Source organism: Mus caroli, unplaced genomic scaffold, assembly GCF_978045245.1.
Source record: "Mus caroli unplaced genomic scaffold, Mus_caroli_1 scaffold_4, whole genome shotgun sequence".
Taxonomy (NCBI): domain Eukaryota; kingdom Metazoa; phylum Chordata; class Mammalia; order Rodentia; family Muridae; genus Mus; species Mus caroli.
Genome location: NW_028227259.1, coordinates 31,983,643 through 32,000,506, shown reverse-complemented (window position 1 = coordinate 32,000,506; position 16,864 = coordinate 31,983,643). Strand labels below are relative to the sequence as shown.

General features: G+C 50.7%; 1 protein-coding gene across 1 annotated transcript; it reads left to right on the top strand.

Moving 5' to 3' along the window:
- Positions 1–903: 903 nt before the first annotated feature.
- Mnx1 (motor neuron and pancreas homeobox 1) lies at positions 904–5,350 on the top strand. The gene is made up of 3 exons (XM_021163946.2): positions 904–1,594; positions 4,280–4,440; positions 4,988–5,350. The coding sequence occupies exons 1-3, from the start codon at positions 904–906 to the stop codon at positions 5,348–5,350; spliced, it is 1,215 nt and encodes a 404-aa protein (XP_021019605.1).
- The last annotated feature ends 11,514 nt before the right edge of the window (positions 5,351–16,864 follow it).

Genomic DNA, 16,864 nt, shown 5'->3' with positions numbered 1-16,864 from the left:
CTTTTGGGGGAGGGAGAGATAAGAAGGTTCGACCTGTTGAGGGTTAATGACAGGGGCGCAAACCATCTTGAAGCAATCGACATTCAGGAACGCGAGAGATTTTGGGAAACCGAACAGCCTTCAGTGTATTAAGCTCAGGGTCCTGGTTTGGGTACCTAGTGGACTTCAGGGGTGAGGACCCACCTAGTTCCTCAGTGCAGAACATTCCACAACTCCCGCAAGGGAGCGCGAGTAGCGGGAGGAAGACAAGGTGTCGGCCTCTGGAGGAACAAGGTGTCAAAGGGACTGGGGGGCACTCACTGGGACCCAGGGTTACTGGCGCTCGCCACTCTCCCAGCAGCAAGGAAGCAGTAAGCTTGTGTTCAGCCTCCAAACTCTCCAACCTGCCTCCTCCGGCCACCTACGCTGTTCACCACCCGCTGCTTAGGACCTGGGGGCGCAGGGGCGGAGCGGCAGGCTAATTGGACCGTGACAGGTGAGCCCCTCAGCCAATCGCCGGGCGGACACCCCTCCTCGGGCCCCCGCTGAGCGCGCCAATCCCAGACCGCCCTGAGCTTCAAGTGTGCGGAGGGGCGCGGGTCCCCACCAAGGCACCAGTGGCCTCGATGCGGTCGCTTGAGCTCTTGAGAGCAGAGAGTCGGTCTCTCCAACCCAAACTCGCAGGAGCGCTCCCGTGGAAGTTCATACCAGTGAGTGGAGCGCGGTCCCCACGAGGACCGCAAAGAGGAGGCGCCTGGACGATGGTCGCTCTCGGCTGAGTTTCCGGCTGCGACTTTATTGGCAAAAAAATCGCAGTAACAATACCGGCCCCAAGGCTGGCCACCGCCACGCTCAGTCTCCGTAAGCCCGCACACGACTGCGTCGCCCACCCTTGGACCCTGATTGTCAGCTCCAATCGAGCCGATGGAAAAATCCAAAAATTTCCGCATCGACGCCCTGCTGGCCGTGGATCCCCCGCGAGCCGCCTCCACGCAGAGCGCGCCTCTGGCCTTGGTCACTTCCCTCGCGACTACAGTATCTGGTCCCGGCCGCGGCGGCAGCGGCGGCGGGGGGACCAGTAGCGGGGCGAGCCGCAGCTGCAGTCCCGCGTCCTCGGAGGCCACTGCAGCGCCCGGTGACCGGCTGAGAGCTGAGAGCCCGTCGCCCCCACGCTTGCTGGCTGCACACTGCGCGCTGCTGCCCAAGCCCGGATTCCTGGGCGCCGGAGGAGGCGGCGGCGCGGCGGGTGGGCCGGGCACTCCCCACCACCACGCGCACCCTGGTGCAGCGGCCGCCGCGGCTGCCGCTGCGGCTGCCGCGGCTGCCGGTGGCCTGGCACTGGGGCTGCACCCGGGGGGCGCACAGGGCGGCGCGGGCCTCCCCGCACAGGCGGCTCTCTACGGACACCCGGTCTACAGTTATTCCGCGGCAGCTGCAGCGGCCGCGCTAGCTGGCCAGCACCCGGCGCTTTCCTACTCGTACCCTCAGGTGCAGGGCGCGCACCCTGCGCACCCTGCGGACCCCATCAAGCTGGGTGCCAGCACCTTCCAACTGGACCAGTGGCTGCGCGCGTCTACTGCGGGCATGATCCTGCCTAAGATGCCGGACTTCAGCTGTGAGTACCTGCGCCGCACCCGGCCAGTTCTCGTGCGTATCCTCCTCTCTCGCACCCCCTTCCTTTTGCTCTCACCTCCCAGCGAGCTGTGGAAGCGCATCGAAGCCTCTGTGGTTCATTCCTGGGCCTGTGAGGCCTCTCGTGGGCCGCACAGAGTGAAAGGAGCCTCAAATTATTAAGATGGCCACAAGCAGGCCTTGGCCTCTCTATCTCTCTTAACAGGCAGGGGAGGTTGGAGGTGTGAGGCTAAAACCTAAAGAATAACCTGCAAGCTGGAAAAGGAAGTGCACGGGAAGGCTAGCCTCGATTAGGGCAGGTTTTGGGGGTCGCTGAAACCGGGGACTTATCTTGAGAAAATGAACTTGGTCAGAGGTTCCGTTATAGGCTATGAAGAGAGACATCACTGGGTCCAGAAGTAGCTCTTCCGTGGCTCTTGTAAGGACTCTGCCTTCCTTTGAAGGGCAAGGCATTTGCACGCATCTGTCTCTGTCTCTCTGTCTCTCTCTGTCTCTCTGTCTCTGTCTCGGTCTCTGTCTCTCTCTCTCTCTCTCTCTCTCTCTCTCTCTGTGTGTGTGTGTTGGTGAGGGTGGGGGGTCCTTCCAAACGGGGTGTCCAACTGGTCTGTTTGAATATAAGGTCGCCGGGACTGTAAATAGAAAGTGCCTGGCTGGGAACTTCGGGTACTCAACACCTTGGGGGGTTCCTGTCCAAGGTGAGGGCAAAAAGGTCCAGTCTTCTGCATCCTCTCTGTCACCCAATAGGGACAACCTTGCGGGGCCATTTCCGACTTCCCTGGCACATGCAGCATCTGTGTAGGGTACCCTGGCTCTGATTCCTGCTCTGTGCCTGACTTGGATAGGGGCAAGCTGCCTTTCCTGAATGGATGGACCAGAAGATGTATATGGCTTTCTCCTGTCAGCCGCTCAACACCCAAACAAAGAGACCCCATTGTTTCCGTCTGAGTGGATTTGTTTAGACTGGGAAGATGCAGGCACTGGAGGGAGAAAAAAAGCAAAAAAGAAAATAGAAATAAACATTTGCCAGAATTCAGATTCCTCTGCTGGAAGCGGTGGTCATGACTAAACAGAGAAAGCTGGGGCCCCAGAGAACCGCAGAAGTAGCAAGGTGGTGAGAGAATCACAGCCTGCACACTTGTTTGCTCGCAGCCACCCAGGTTTTTCCCAGCTTGGCTCCAAGAAGGCTAGCCTTGTTGATCTCAGCAAAGAGGAAAGGCTCCCTTTAACCTCAGTTGGGCTGCAGCTCAGACATCTCTGAAATCATTCCTATTCACTAAGTCCTAGGCAGGATCTGAGCCTGGCTGAGGAACCCAGGTTTCAGATGGAAAGCCACCCTCAGATGTCCACTATGGCTGGACTTTCCAGGCCTGAGAAGCATAGTGGTCCTGAGAAGAGCTGACCAGTGGTCAACCACAGGCCTCTATAGCTCTGAGTTTACTGGCTACACAAGTGGTCTCTAGGAGAAAAGGGATGTTTTTGTGGAGCCCATGATTACTCAAAATCCGTGCAAGTGGGATCCCTTTGCCAGAATATCCAGCCCATGATGTCTCATGGTGTGGGCATTTAAAGTATGGCCAGGTCTACATTAGGAAAAGAAAGCCAAGCCCCAGATCCCAATGGACACTAAGGAATGCAGCAGAGGGTGGCTGAATATCTTCTGTTCATGGGACCTTCCTCTCCCCTGGGAAAACTATCTTGGTTTTCTTTAATTGGTTGTTTCAACTGGATGGCATTTCCCAAATGATTCCTTCCAAGACAGCGTTTTAATTAGAGTTCTAATGTATTGTCAAGCTGGGAATTTGTAGCCTTGTTTAACTAAAGCAGGGGGCGTGGACCTTCCTATAAAGCAAATTACCCATCCCAGGGGAGCCTGAGCTCATCCCAGCCAGGGGCTGGCCTCTTTCTTTCCCTTGCTTTCTTTCTTTTATTGTCTAACACTTTTCGCACTCCTGGGAAATCAAGGGAAGTTTCATTTTGAGGTCATAAAATTCTCTGTGATGTAACTGTGCGAAATTATGTAAATAAAGCTGGACAGATCACCCAGAACACACAGAAAGCCAGATCTACTCACAGCTCAACCTTTAATTTGAGTAATGAGAATCGTCCCAATAGGCTTCCAGTCCTCAGCCTTTGGCCTTAGCACTAGGAGGGGAGAGTCTGTCAACAGAGACGTGAAGACAAGCTGATGAATGCCTATTTAGACTCTAGCTTCAGTCCCTATCCTTCCTTTTCTCCCTCCCCCGCTGTGGGAGCAGTCCCACGCCCCCTTTCTCTTCTGCTTTAAGATCGTGGTGGAACCAAGAGGATGGGTTCTTCTCCAGCTTGAGGTGGGAGAAAACCTTCCATGAGAAAGGGGGCGACCTGGTCTCTATGCTTGCTGATCCAGTTTAGCTACCCAAGCCCTTAGACCAACCCTCCTCCTGTTCATTCGGGTGGCCACTGAGAGCAGGCAACAGGCCCTTTTTAACCAGGACTCTCAAATGAGATGAGCTCGCCACTTCCACTTGTCTGAGATGTGGGCCATGGGGAGTGGGCACTGATGCTGAAGCGTCTGGAGGGTGGGCTCTGGAGGTTGGATCACAGGAGGGAAAAGGGCAGCGACGGGTGGAACACTACCTCGCCCTCAGTGGACAAATTTACAGAAGCCTCTTGCCCTTTCTGTCCCCAGCCCAGGCGCAGTCGAACCTCTTGGGGAAGTGCCGAAGGCCTCGCACGGCCTTCACCAGCCAGCAGCTGTTGGAGCTGGAACACCAGTTCAAGCTCAACAAGTACCTGTCTCGACCCAAGCGTTTTGAGGTGGCTACCTCGCTCATGCTCACCGAGACTCAGGTGCGCGCGCGCGCCCGACCAACCGGAAGGCGGGGGCTGATTTGGGACACTGAGCCCTAGCTTCTTTATCTTTACGTTGGGTATTAATTTTCAGCGTGAGGTTCTAGGATGCTCTGGAGGTTTGATTCAGTTAAATTGGGGAGCAAGCTGAGAATCTGTATTTAACAAGCTATTCTGGAGGTGTCCCTCAGGCCACATTCAAAGAAGTTATTTTTCTAGAAAGGTGAGGACTTGAGAGTTTGGTGACATTGCCAGCTGCCTTGGTGCCTCGGTAGACCGAGGGCATTAAAACGCGCTCAGTTGGGGAGTTAGGGACACTACACCCATAGGGTTATGAGATGTGGGCCATGGGGAGTGGCCCATAGAGTAGATTTAAGGGGCGAAGAAGTGGAGAAGATGCTGCCCGGTCAGTCTTAGTCCTCTAGCGAAACCTCTTCTAGGGCGAGGGTGGGCCGAGGGGCAGGGGTCCCGAATGCTTGTACGCTCTCACCCTCTGGATTCGTGGGGATGCGGGTGGCCAGTTTCTCACGCCAGATTGTGCCTGCAGGTGAAGATTTGGTTCCAGAACCGCCGAATGAAATGGAAACGCAGCAAAAAGGCCAAAGAGCAGGCTGCACAGGAGGCGGAGAAGCAGAAGGGAGGCGGCGGGGGCAGCGGCAAAGGCGGCACTGAGGAGAAGACGGAAGAGGAGCTGATGGGGCCTCCGGTTTCGGGGGACAAGGCAAGCGGCCGTCGCCTGCGGGACTTGCGGGACAGTGACCCTGATGAGGACGAGGATGATGAAGAAGAGGACAACTTCCCGTACAGCAATGGTGCCGGTGCCCATGCTGCCTCATCCGACTGCTCATCTGAGGACGACTCGCCTCCTCCAAGACTAGGCGGGCCTGGACACCAACCTCTGCCCCAGTAGTTGCCCCAAGGGCGGAAGCCGGGATGCGAAAGATGGCTACCTGGGCTGCGGGGCTTGGGGGCTTTACAACCCTATCCTATGGCCTGCAGCCAGGCTGACAGCCTCTCCCCGAACCATGCATCCAAGCGCAGGCTGGGCTGCGGATCCTTTTTGGGACCTCGAGGGGACAGCAAGAGAGAATGAGAGAGGAGCTCCGATGTGAGCTTTCGTTCTTATACATTTAATTTCGGGTCATGTTGGCCAGAGGTATCTGTGAGAACCTACCCTTTCTAGGAGTGGCTCCTGCCTGACTCTTCCTTTGTCGGAGAAAGGAAAAAACAGTGTTAAGTGACCTAGAAACTTGAACCCTCCTTTGGAGACAACCATTCTGCTGAGAATTTAAAACAGAGGGAGGAAAAAGGTGTTATGCCTATGTATTGGGGGGGGGGTGTGGAGTGAGGTGTTATGTCATGAGCATTCAGATTGCTGAAAAAAAATCTCAGAATGGTAGTGTATTTTTGTATATTGTATTTATATATAAAGAAAGAAACGTCTACTTATGCATGCTAAATTATTATTTAGCTTTCCCATCCCCCAGGGTGGAGATGGAATGTAAAATAAATTGGTTTTTTTTTTTAACTAGATGAGAGTGGAGGGGTGGGGAAACACCTTTAATTTTGGAAGGTGGGGAACTGAACCCAGGGCCTTGCGCAAGCTAAGTAAGTGCTCCGTCACTAGCTTATCATCGCTAACCCAGAAAATGCAAATCTTGTGAGATCTGACTGTTTTGGTTGTGGGGTGATGTCTATTTCGTGATTATCAGCAAAGAGTAAAATTCAGAATTGCAAATGGATGTCAGGACCACCTCTGTACCTGGGCCCCCAAGACGGGAGGCTGAAGGTACAGGTGCGGGTGGGGGCAGGTGTGAAATGTTGCTAAAAATACCCGAGGCCAGGTGTCAGAACAAGCCCAGTGCCTAGCTTAAACCCTGTGTTGTGCGCTACTCTTAGCGGAGTGATTTTGTACAGCTTTCTTTGCTATTTATTTGCTGGGTCTTTTAGCTTCGTTGGCATGGGAATATAGTATTCAAATGTTTCAGAAAATAAGCTGCCAGAAACTAAGTGTTAGTGGCATTTGGGGTCCTAGCGATCGCTGGAGCTAAGCAAGCACATTTCCCAGAAAAGCGCTTAATGGCGTCCTGCAGCTCATTCTCCTTTTGACCTGGGCCCCTCCGCAGGCACTATGTCCCTTGTGCTAGCCAGGAACAATTTTGTTGAATCTGTTCAAATGTCTTCTGAGAGGACAGCGGCGAGAATGCTCCACGTCGGGGCTGCAGTGGCTCTAGGTTAATAAACCTCTGCAGCGAACGCCATCAATCATTCAGCCTCAGGCCACGTGCGGCACACATGCGGGGACAAGCCCTAGGCGCACCGGGCCTCTGAGTCCTGGCTCTGGTCAGAGGATAAGAGTTCTTTGGGTCTGGCTTGTACCCCACTCCCATTTCCCATCGGCTATCTTAGTGGGCAGCCTCTGCCTGAGACCAGCAGAAGAGACGCCTCACAGTCACTTAGTGTCTGCTTTCTGTTGGTCATTTTGTCTCCCACACCTGGGTGAGGACTAGCAGCTCCCTAGTATTGCTTCTGCCCTCCGTTCCTCCGTCCCTCCGTCCCTCCGTCCCTCCCTCCCAGCTGATGAGGATTCAGAGAAGCCTGGAGTTTGATCTGGGTGATTACAGCGGGGCCAAAGGGGGAACTCCTCCATCTCAGAGCCGAGCCAGATTAATATCCTCCTGGCAGCTCATTATCACCCCGGGCTCCTTCCGTAAAATTCTAGCAGGCCTAGGCGGGGCGTGGGTCTGGAAGCCAGGCAGAGCAGCTGCTGAGAGCAGCCCATGCGACCAGGATTCTAGCAGCTTTCTGATCCAAAGACGCTTTGGGGCAACTGGGTTTACAGCTGGCAGAGAAAATAAAGGACTGCAGGAAAGAAAATGGGAAAAATCTGAGAGCAGTGGACAAGACACAGATAAAGGGGGTAACCTTTTTTTCATCTTTTAAAAAAAGATGTATGTCTCTCTTTTTAATTTCTAATACATTGGCGAGGTTCAGCCCGCAGCAATCTCTTCCTAGGCTTGCTCTACATTTGGGGCTTACTTTCCCTTGGAGGATGGTCTTCCCAGTCTTGGAGCCCTAAATACTGAGTAAACAGAAAGAGGAAGGCCTGAGCCTGGCATAGAAAGGTTACAACCTACCTGGGAATTCAAGATACACCCCCAGCTCAGGAGATGCTTCCCTGGAACAAAGGCAAACGGGACGCTGAAGGAAGAAACAACCATAAGGACACCCCCCTTCCATTTCTCCCTACTAGGGTACAGCAGGACAGCAAATCTTTAGTTTGGCGCGCATATCCGCCGCTAGCCTCAGTGTCTCAAGCCAGCAGTTTAATCGCGGCGGAATTTATCTCGCTAATAAATTTAATGATCAATTCGTTCTTGTCACAGTAGCTCTTCCCCAAATCAATTATAGCAAATTTAAATATAATCACTGGCTCATCCTAGCTTACTCCGGGCACGGCGCACATTCATTCAGCCTAACGAACTGCCCAGAGTCCTCGTAGCGTGCACGGAGGCCGCGCCCCCACTCCAGGCTCCTGCACTCTGGGTCACCAACTTGGCTCCGCCATCAGCAGGAGTACCTTGGGCCTCTCCTTCGTCCACACTCTAGCCTCTGCGACCCCAGGCCAGTATGGTGGGAGTTCCGGGTGAGGGGGGCTGCTAAAAAACGGTTGGTTTTGCAGTCTTAAGATTTGGGTTCCTAGAATCAAGCCAATTAGATCTACATAGTGGGTGGGTGTCCTGATGTCTGGAGTTTGAGTTCCAAGCATCATAAGCAGATATCCTCAGGTGACCCAGACCTAAATGCGCTTCTGTAGAGTCCTGCGCTGTAAAGTCTGGGTCCGATTATAGAACTCACAACCCAAAGCTGGCATGAGCTCTTAGCACTATTCTCATAACCTAAAAGTCTGATACTGAATATTGATTTCTTTAGCAAGGCCGACAGAGACCATAGAGACCGGTTAATAATAGAGGGTCTGGAAGCCCAGAGGAAGCAGAAAGAAGAGGAGATGGGTCTGCTCTTTTCACATTATTCCTCCCCTGCCCAGTGTCCAGATGGGAGTCAAATTGCAAAGGGAAGCTTATACCTTTATGGCCCATAATGCACAGACAATAAAAACAAAAATCAGATGGGAGTCCATCACTGTAAAATTTCAAAGCCATAAAAAAACACAGTAGATTAAAAAGGTCCCCCTAGAAAAGACATAAACTGCTGCAAGCCAATGAGTTAACATGGAGAATAAGGAGCTACAGTTCAGTAACAACAAAAACCAAAACAACTCAACTTAAGACTCACAAAGGACTTGTCCAGGAAGAGAAATACTGGTCAAACCTTTAGGGTGAGAGTGCCCTAGACAAATACAGAAGACTGTTGGTGAGGATGGGGAGGAATTTGATCCGTTGTGTATTAGATGGTCATCTAAAGTGGTGCAGCCATTGTGGAAAATAATATAGAAGTGTTTCAAAAAAAAAAAAATCAAAGCTGGACTGGGAATAGCTCAGCAGCAGAGTACTTGCCTAGCATGTGTGAGGCCCTAGGTTCAAACCCCAGTGCCACCAAACAACAAAATTAAACCAATGTATGAACCAGAAGTCCTAGTTCTGAATATGAATCTAAAACACTGACAGCACCCTCCGAAGGAGACACAATCACTCTCACATTTCTACAAGATGATTGTTCAAAAGAGGAGAAGGGGGAGCAACCTAGATGTTCCACTGCAGGTCAAGCTATGAACAAAATGTTCATGCCACGGAGGGAGAAGGAAGGCTCTGCCACATGCCTCAGCATGGAGGAGTCCAGGTATGTACTGCCCAAGGAAACAAACCACCCCAGGGAACCAGATGCTATAGGACTTCACTTCTATAGGCACCATTTAATTAAATGTATACACATGTTTCTGTGTATGTTCATGTAAGTGCAGGTGCCCTTGGAGGGGGCAACAGATCCAGATCCCCTGCAACTGGAGTTACAAGCAATTGTGTGATGACTTAGGTGTGGGCACCAAACTCTGTAAGAGCAGAAAGTGCTCTTGGCATCACCTTGGCATCATTTTAGGCCTCTCAGACTAAGAAAGTCCTCTGGTGGTTGCCAAGGGATGGAAGGAGAGGATCTAGGGCAGTGGTTCTCAACCTGTGGGTCTCAACCCCTTTGTTGGGGGAGTTGAACGACCCTTTCACACTGTGGTTGCATATCAGGTATCCTGCCTATAAGAATTTACAACAGTAGCAAAATTACAGTTATAAAGTAGCAACAAAAATAATTTTATGGTTGGGGGACCACCATGACATGAGGAACTATTTTAAAGGTTCACAGGTTAGGAAAGTTGAGAACCACTGATCCAGGGAGTTATTTACAGGGACAGAGCTATAAGAAGCATTTAGTAAACATTATTGTAGCCTGGTGGTGGTGGTGCATGCCTTTAATCCCAGCACTTGGGAGGCAGAGGCCGGTGGATGTCTGTACTCCAGACCAGCCTGGTCTACAAAGTGAGTTCCAGGACAGCCAGAGCTATACAGAGAAACCCTGTCTCCAAAACAAACAAACAAACAAATCAAATCAAAACACCCCCCCCAAACCAACAACAACAACAAAAAAAAAACCCAAAACAAAACAAACATTATTGTATGTACACTTAGAAGCGGTGCTGAGGAAGATGGGGGCGTATGCCTGTCATCCCAGCACTGCAGAGGATGGCCTACCTGAGCCAGTCTGATCTACATAGGAGAACTATATCTAAATGATGAAGCCGGTGCCAGGAGTCTGTAATTCCACCATTCTGAAGGCTCAGGCAGGAAGATTGCCAGCGGCCAGTGTGGGTTGCTTTGCAAGACCCCATCTTTAAAAAAAAAACAACCCGGAGGTGAAGATGTGTTTTCTGTTTTCACTCCAAGCCTCTGCATTTTACTCTCCATGTTCCCTTATCCCCGTGTCCCCTCTCTCTTCATTTAAAAATTAAGGTTGGAACTCTGTAGAACCAGCAAGTCAAGTCCATTGCTTTGTCCATCGCACAACTTTCAGGATTATCAGTTAAAGGAGCCCCGGGAGTCCTTTCCTATTGCCCGGGTGTAGGGCCGGTCTGAGAGCATCCTCCGACTGGTCCTTAGAGTCAGTCCCAGGGCTGGAGTGGTAACCCTGGGAGGAGAGTGGCCCTGGAAGGCGGCCTGGAGATGCTGGAAACCTCTTGGAAGGGGCCAAGAGCATTCTTGAAATCTTTGCAAGAAGTAGGTGCCATGAAGAATGTTCCCTGCCCCCCACTATCAAAGTCCCGCGGTACTCTGTCTCCTTCAATAAAATTAATCCTTCGGAGGTGTGACCTGCGCCAAGCGTGTTCAGACTACAAGGGCGAATATGTTTTTCAGATTTAGATTTTATGGTCGGATTAAAGTTTATTTTCCATAATAGGACACCTAATAAAGCCGCCCCGAGCTCCAGCTGGTGGCCTCGTTTTACACTTTCACTTCGTAAATCACTTTAGGGCGCGCCAGGTGTGCAGCGTGGTCACGCGGGGCCGGCGGTAGCAGCTTGGGTCCGCACCCCGCAGCACCTCGCATTCGCTCGCTACTCCAACCTCCCGGAATCCGCATCCAGCAGGAGGCGGCGCGGCCCCAGGTTGCCAACCCGCGATTTTCCTAGCCACACGGCCCCGCGCCGACCCCGCATTCCGCCACCCGCGCACCTGCCGCCCCGCCCCGGGTACACACGAAGTCTGACAAAGCGCGTCTCCCAGCCATTGTCCCGGGAGGCGCAGGGGCGGTGTGCAGGGTGACACCCCCCTGCGGGCGCGGCCAGGGCCAGAGCGCGGTTTACCCAGCTGGCTAGGAACAAAGGCGCGCGCCTTATCTCCTGGGCCTGCGCAACCGATTCTGTGCCGAGCGGAGCGGGGTCAGGCCGGGGGCGCAGGGTGGGACCCTAGGCTGGGACTGCGAAAGGGAACTACCTGCCCGCGGGCTAAACGAAGCTAGCAACGCGGCGGAGTCCTGGGCTGCCTTGGCCAAGTCCCCAGGACCTTGTTCCGGCAGGGTACTAAAATAGGCCCTAGAAGCTACGGCTGCAGTATCAGGGCTCGCTCTGGCCTTGGCGTCGCCCCATGCGTGTCCCCTTATAGGTTCCCGTAAGAGTTCTAGGTGTCCTCAAGAGAAATGAGGAGGTTGTCGGAGGTTGTCGGTGGACAAATGGGACCTGCATTGGCGCCCCTGTTTAGTGTTGAAAGCCTACCTAATTTCACCAAGATGCCTATAGGTTTTATACTTGTTATGACTTAATTTTCCAGATTAAAATACTTCTTTCAACTATAATAATTATTTTTTATTCTGGAATTGAGAGAGAGAGAGAGAGAGAGAGAGAGAGAGAGAGAGAGAAGGAAGGAGGAAGGGAGAGAAGAAAACAAAAAAGCCAGAAAAGGGGCAAGGACCGTCTGGGAGCAGCTGGGAGCTTAGGTTTGTTCAGCTCTCAGCTGGGGGCTCCCAGGTGGTCCACAGCCTGCCTGGGTTAAGCCCTGGCTTAGCTGTCTCTTGCAAACTATGCCTCAGCCAGTTTCAGGGGCCCTTTCCTGCAACCAAGAGGCACACCGCTCAGATCTGGCTGGCTCCAGCTCTTCAAATCAGAGGCCAACAGAGACAGGAAACTTGTATTTAAAAAACAATACTCTACAAAGGGGATGCAAATTGTGTCTTCCTCACAATGCAGCATGTACTTACCATATCTCAACTCCCAGGCCACTCACCTTGAAAGTCCCTTTATGTTGTGATTTCTGGCTATCTTCCTGCCTTCTGCCTGTAGAAGAGCTCTAGTTAGCAGTCCCTGCCTGCTTTGGCCTTACTGCACTGTTCCTCCACACTTTAAGATGAGGCCGTGACTGGTCAATGAGACGCTTGCACATACAATAGAGCCAAAGCCTCAAACATCACTGCTGCTCTGCCTACCTGGTAGCCAGTAGACATTTGGAGAGGCTGGGCAGACACAATTTTCCCAAGATGTCAGCAGATCATACATTATGATGTCTGACCAACTCCCGTCTAAATTAACTACTATCATGGAAAGATTTTAAGCTTCTCCTTGGACTGCATATTACCCAGAAGCACCTTTATACACCTTTGACGGCCTTGTTGGCACAGATCATATTTTCTAGCCAAGCCTTCATGATGTGTCACTGAGCCTGTTTATAGTTCCCTAGACTGCTGCCATATTACCAAGCAGTTTTTATCCAGTAACAGTATTTATCCAGGTACCTGGCACTGCCAGGCAGAATACATACACTCTATGTCCAGCAGGCTGAGATCTCCTAATAAGGGTGAGCCTTGGCCCCTAAGGGAGAGGTCTGCAAAGTCATCCTCCATGTGTGTGAAGGCACTGTCTTGCAATCGTACTTGGCTGCATGAGTTCAAGGACTATGTCTGAGACTATGTGAGGATCTGGGATGGCTCCATTTCTATCTCATGTGAACATTCTGTCCAGGGTTGAGCTGGTGACCTCATCCTCACTGATGACCAGCCTCTTTGTTTTCTTTAAGATTTATTTATTTATTTTATGTGTATGAGTACACTGTACACTGTTGCTGTCTTCAGACACACACCAGAAGAGGGCATGGGATGGTTGTGAGCCAGCGTGTGGCTGCTGGGAATTGAACTCAGGACCTCTGGAAGAGCAGTCAGTGCTCTTAACCGCTGAGCCATCGCTCCAGCCCTGATTGATGACCGACTGTTATCTGTGACTTTCCCCCGTGGGTCTGTACCCAGGCACTGAGGGGTGTGGCTGTGTTGAGTTACTTTTCCCTGGCTGGAACCAAACACCTGACAAAAAGTAACTTCAAGGAGGAAGGCTTTATTTGGGATTATGGTGTGAGAGGGCATTATCTGTTTGGGTTTCTCTGTGTAGCCCTGGCTGTCCCAGAGCTCAGTCTAAAGACCAGGCATGCCTGAACTCAGAAATCCACCTGTCTCTGCCTCCCAAGCGCTGGGATTAAAGGCGTGCACCACCAGGACAAGCCAGCCAAGGACACAGTTTCCTTTTCCTTTTTGTTCAGTCTGGAAGCATGAGGCAGTGCCTCCCACAGTCAGAGTGTGGAGTCTTTCCTACTTAGTTACGCCTCTTTGGAAATGACTGTACAGACAGACCAAGAGGTGTATCTCCTAGGTGATACTAAATTTAGTCTAGGTGACAGTGACAACTAACCATCACAGGAGATAAGGACTGATGTGTGGCTCTTCAGCACTTCAGGAATGGATCCTCCATTCATCCCACTGGCTGGAATTCAACACACAGCTACACAGAACCTCTAAGGACAAGAAAGGAGCTTCCATTTTTGGTTCGCAGTGGATCTGGCTGAACTGTACAGCATATGTGGTTAGATAAGAGAATATTGAGAAAGAACATATTCTGTTACTGGTAACCGGTCTGGATCTTTTTAAAGAAGATTACATACACACACACACACACACACACACACACACACACACATACACACATGAGAGAGAGAGAGGAAGAGAGAGAGAGAGAGAGAGAGAGAGAGAGAGAGAGAGAGAGAGAGTTGTAAACCACCATGTAGTTGATGGGAATTGAACTCAGGACCTCTGGAAGAGCAGCCAGTGCTCTTAACTGCTGAGCCATCTCTCCAGCACTGGATCATTTTTTATTGTGGTAAAATTTATATATACTTGTCTTTTACTGTGAGTGGTGCCATATGGCACCCCTACTCTCTGTACTTCCACTTTCTAAACATCAACTCTGGGATCTGCAACACATGCTGAGTGGTCCAATGCCCTCTGCCTTACTGCTGTGGTCCTGCCTGTCTCAGGATTTGACCCCTGTAACATTTTTGTTTTTGTTTTAAATTTTATTTATTTATTTACTTATTTATTTGTTTGCTTGTTTTTGGTTTTTTTGAGACAAGGTTTCCTGGCTGTTCTGGAACTTGCACTGTAGACCACACTGGCCTTGAAGCTCAAAACTGCATGCCTCTGCCTCCCAAATGCCAGGATTAAAGGTGTGCACTACCATCCCTGGCAGGGCTTGGGGTTTTGTTTGTTTGGCTTTTAGAAACAAAGTCTGAGTAAGCCTTAGTCAGAGATCTACCTGCCTCACACTGACAGAGATCTGCCTGCCTCTGCTTTCTGAGTGCTGAGATTAAAGGAATGTGCTGCCATCACTGGCTTTTGTTTTTAATGTTTCATTTATTACTTGTGGCTCTATGTGTAAGTATTCATTTCATAGCACATGTGTGAAAATCAGAGGAAATTTTGTGGAGCCACTTTTCTCTTTCCATTTTTGTTTTGTTTTAGACAGGGTCTTACTGTGCACTCCTGGTTGACCTGAACTCCTTTATATAGACCAGACTGACCTCAAACTCACAAAGGTCTACCCACCTTTCTTTTGTGTGTGCTAAGATTAAAGGTGTATGCCACCACACCTGACTCTCCTTCAAGTTTTACGTGGATTCTGGGGATTGAACTGTTCAGGGGATCTGACTCCCTCACACAGGCAGGCAAAATACCAATGTATATAAAATGAATAATAAATTACACAGAGAGAGAGAGAGAAAGAGAGAGAGAGAGAAAGAGAGAGAGTGGGCACAAGGTTTTGGTGTCTTTAACTCAGAAAGACCTTGAGACGAGGGGTCCCAGAAACCCTAGGTGACGTCTCCTGCCCTCCAGTTGCAGGTGGCTGGGTCATTACCAAATTCTACCTTAGCACCCAGTAATCCAGTTGCCTCCCTTCAGGGGTACACCCACAGTCCACACCTAGAGTTTCGAAGGCCTTCTCCTCTCTATCTTCATAAAGCAAAGTAATTTGATTTTAATGACTGTTGGTGTATTCTTTCTCAGTTCTATTGGAGCAGATAATGTTTGCAGCCTTTCCTGTAGGTTAAACCACTGTGACCTTCATAATCAGAGTACAGAAATAAATTATATTTGCTCATATATGTTACTCTGTCTCAGGGCCTGGCTGCCTCTAATCGCAGACGGTGTGATAGTGTTTTCCTTTTATCAGGCCTCTCCCTCAAAGGCTACAAAGCATTTTATTATGCCATTAAGAGGGGGGAGTGCCTCAGCCATCGGTTCCCACTGTAGCTACAGTGACACTTGGACTTCCGACCCTGGGGCTCTCCCACAATGGTGCCAGGAGAGGGTGAGAAGAGCTCCTTAACAACTGTTCAGTCCATGAGAGAAATGAAGCCTTCAGCACTGGGTGACATGGCTTTGGACTTTAAAGGAACAGGAGCTAGTAGGGAAGTCTACTTCCTGGGCTCTAAGATGAACACTGGTGCTGGGTCCAACTCCTGCTATATCCCAGAACCCCTTTGGCTGAGTTGAGTCTCCGCTTGGTGGCAGGAAGCTGTTCATGAGTCTGCTCTTGTAAGTTCTGATCCTTATCTGTCTCAGGGTAGATAGGCCAGGAAGGGTGTGGAATTCTGGAGGGCAGGGTCCATGAAGACCACTGGGCCCCTTGTTTCTGGGTAAAACAGCTCCTAGTAGGCCTGGAGGTGATACATGGCTTTGCTGAGATGTTCCAAATGGTGGCTGAGGCCACCATAACACCAGGACTGTCTAAGGGTGTGTCTGGGTTCTAAGGCAGCCCAGACCTGGACTATTTTAGCAGTGCCTCTTTGAGGGAGCAGAAAGATCCTCAAATGTTCATACACAAGTGACACCTGTGATGTAGCATGCCCGATTTATGGTATGTTGCCACATTCCCCAGGTAAGGCATGACAGGTGTGACAGATCCCTGCCTCCTGCTCCAGTGAGAGGCCAACACCTATCCACAGCCTAGTTTACTAGTAAGCCCTACTAAAGTGGAAAAGCAGGACTGTCCCTTGCTAGGCTTAACCAGAAGACTGGGGGATTCCGGCCCACCCTCACCATCCACGGAGTGCTGGTGACCACCCATCATAGTGGGGTATCATCACTGGGGTCGGGTCCATTAATAAAAATGGTGGAGGGTAAGGACAAAATAAGTCACAAATGATCACACTGTGTTTCTGATGAGTTAATTGACTATTTTATGTCCCAAGTATAAGCCACCTGCTTTTCTGTAGTTTCAAGCTCTGGATAAGTACTTACAGGAAGTCTGGTTTGCTTTTGTGGTTTCTAGATCCTGTCTGATAATTTATACCTTTGGGCATTTGGGGTTGTTTCTTTCTAGGAAATCAGTTTTGGCCATGGCTATGCAAAATTAAACAATGACAGTATTAATGGTTTTGGTCCCAGTTTTGTGATATGCCATCTCAGATCCTGCTCACTGAAATGCTAGCTAGGTGCCCGAGTCTTGTCATAAATGTTTGAGAGGGTCCTGGGCTTTGCTGTACTCTTACTAGTAATTATTTTCCTGGGATGAGAAAAAGTGTCCTGGATAACTCACCAGCTTTTAAGGATTAAAACATAGACACTAGGTCTATGGCTGTAGCTTGTTTAGAGTGCTTATACGTGAT

What these genes read in the sequence shown, in the direction of transcription:
- Mnx1 (XM_021163946.2), top strand. Translation starts at nt 904, where the DNA reads ATGGAAAAATCCAAAAATTTCCGCATCGACGCCCTGCTGGCCGTGGAT. An exon ending in TAAGATGCCGGACTTCAGCT is followed by an intron (nt 1,595 to 4,279) that starts GTGAGTACCTGC and finishes TTCTGTCCCCAG; the next exon opens with CCCAGGCGCAGTCGAACCTC. An exon ending in TCATGCTCACCGAGACTCAG is followed by an intron (nt 4,441 to 4,987) that starts GTGCGCGCGCGC and finishes TTGTGCCTGCAG; the next exon opens with GTGAAGATTTGGTTCCAGAA.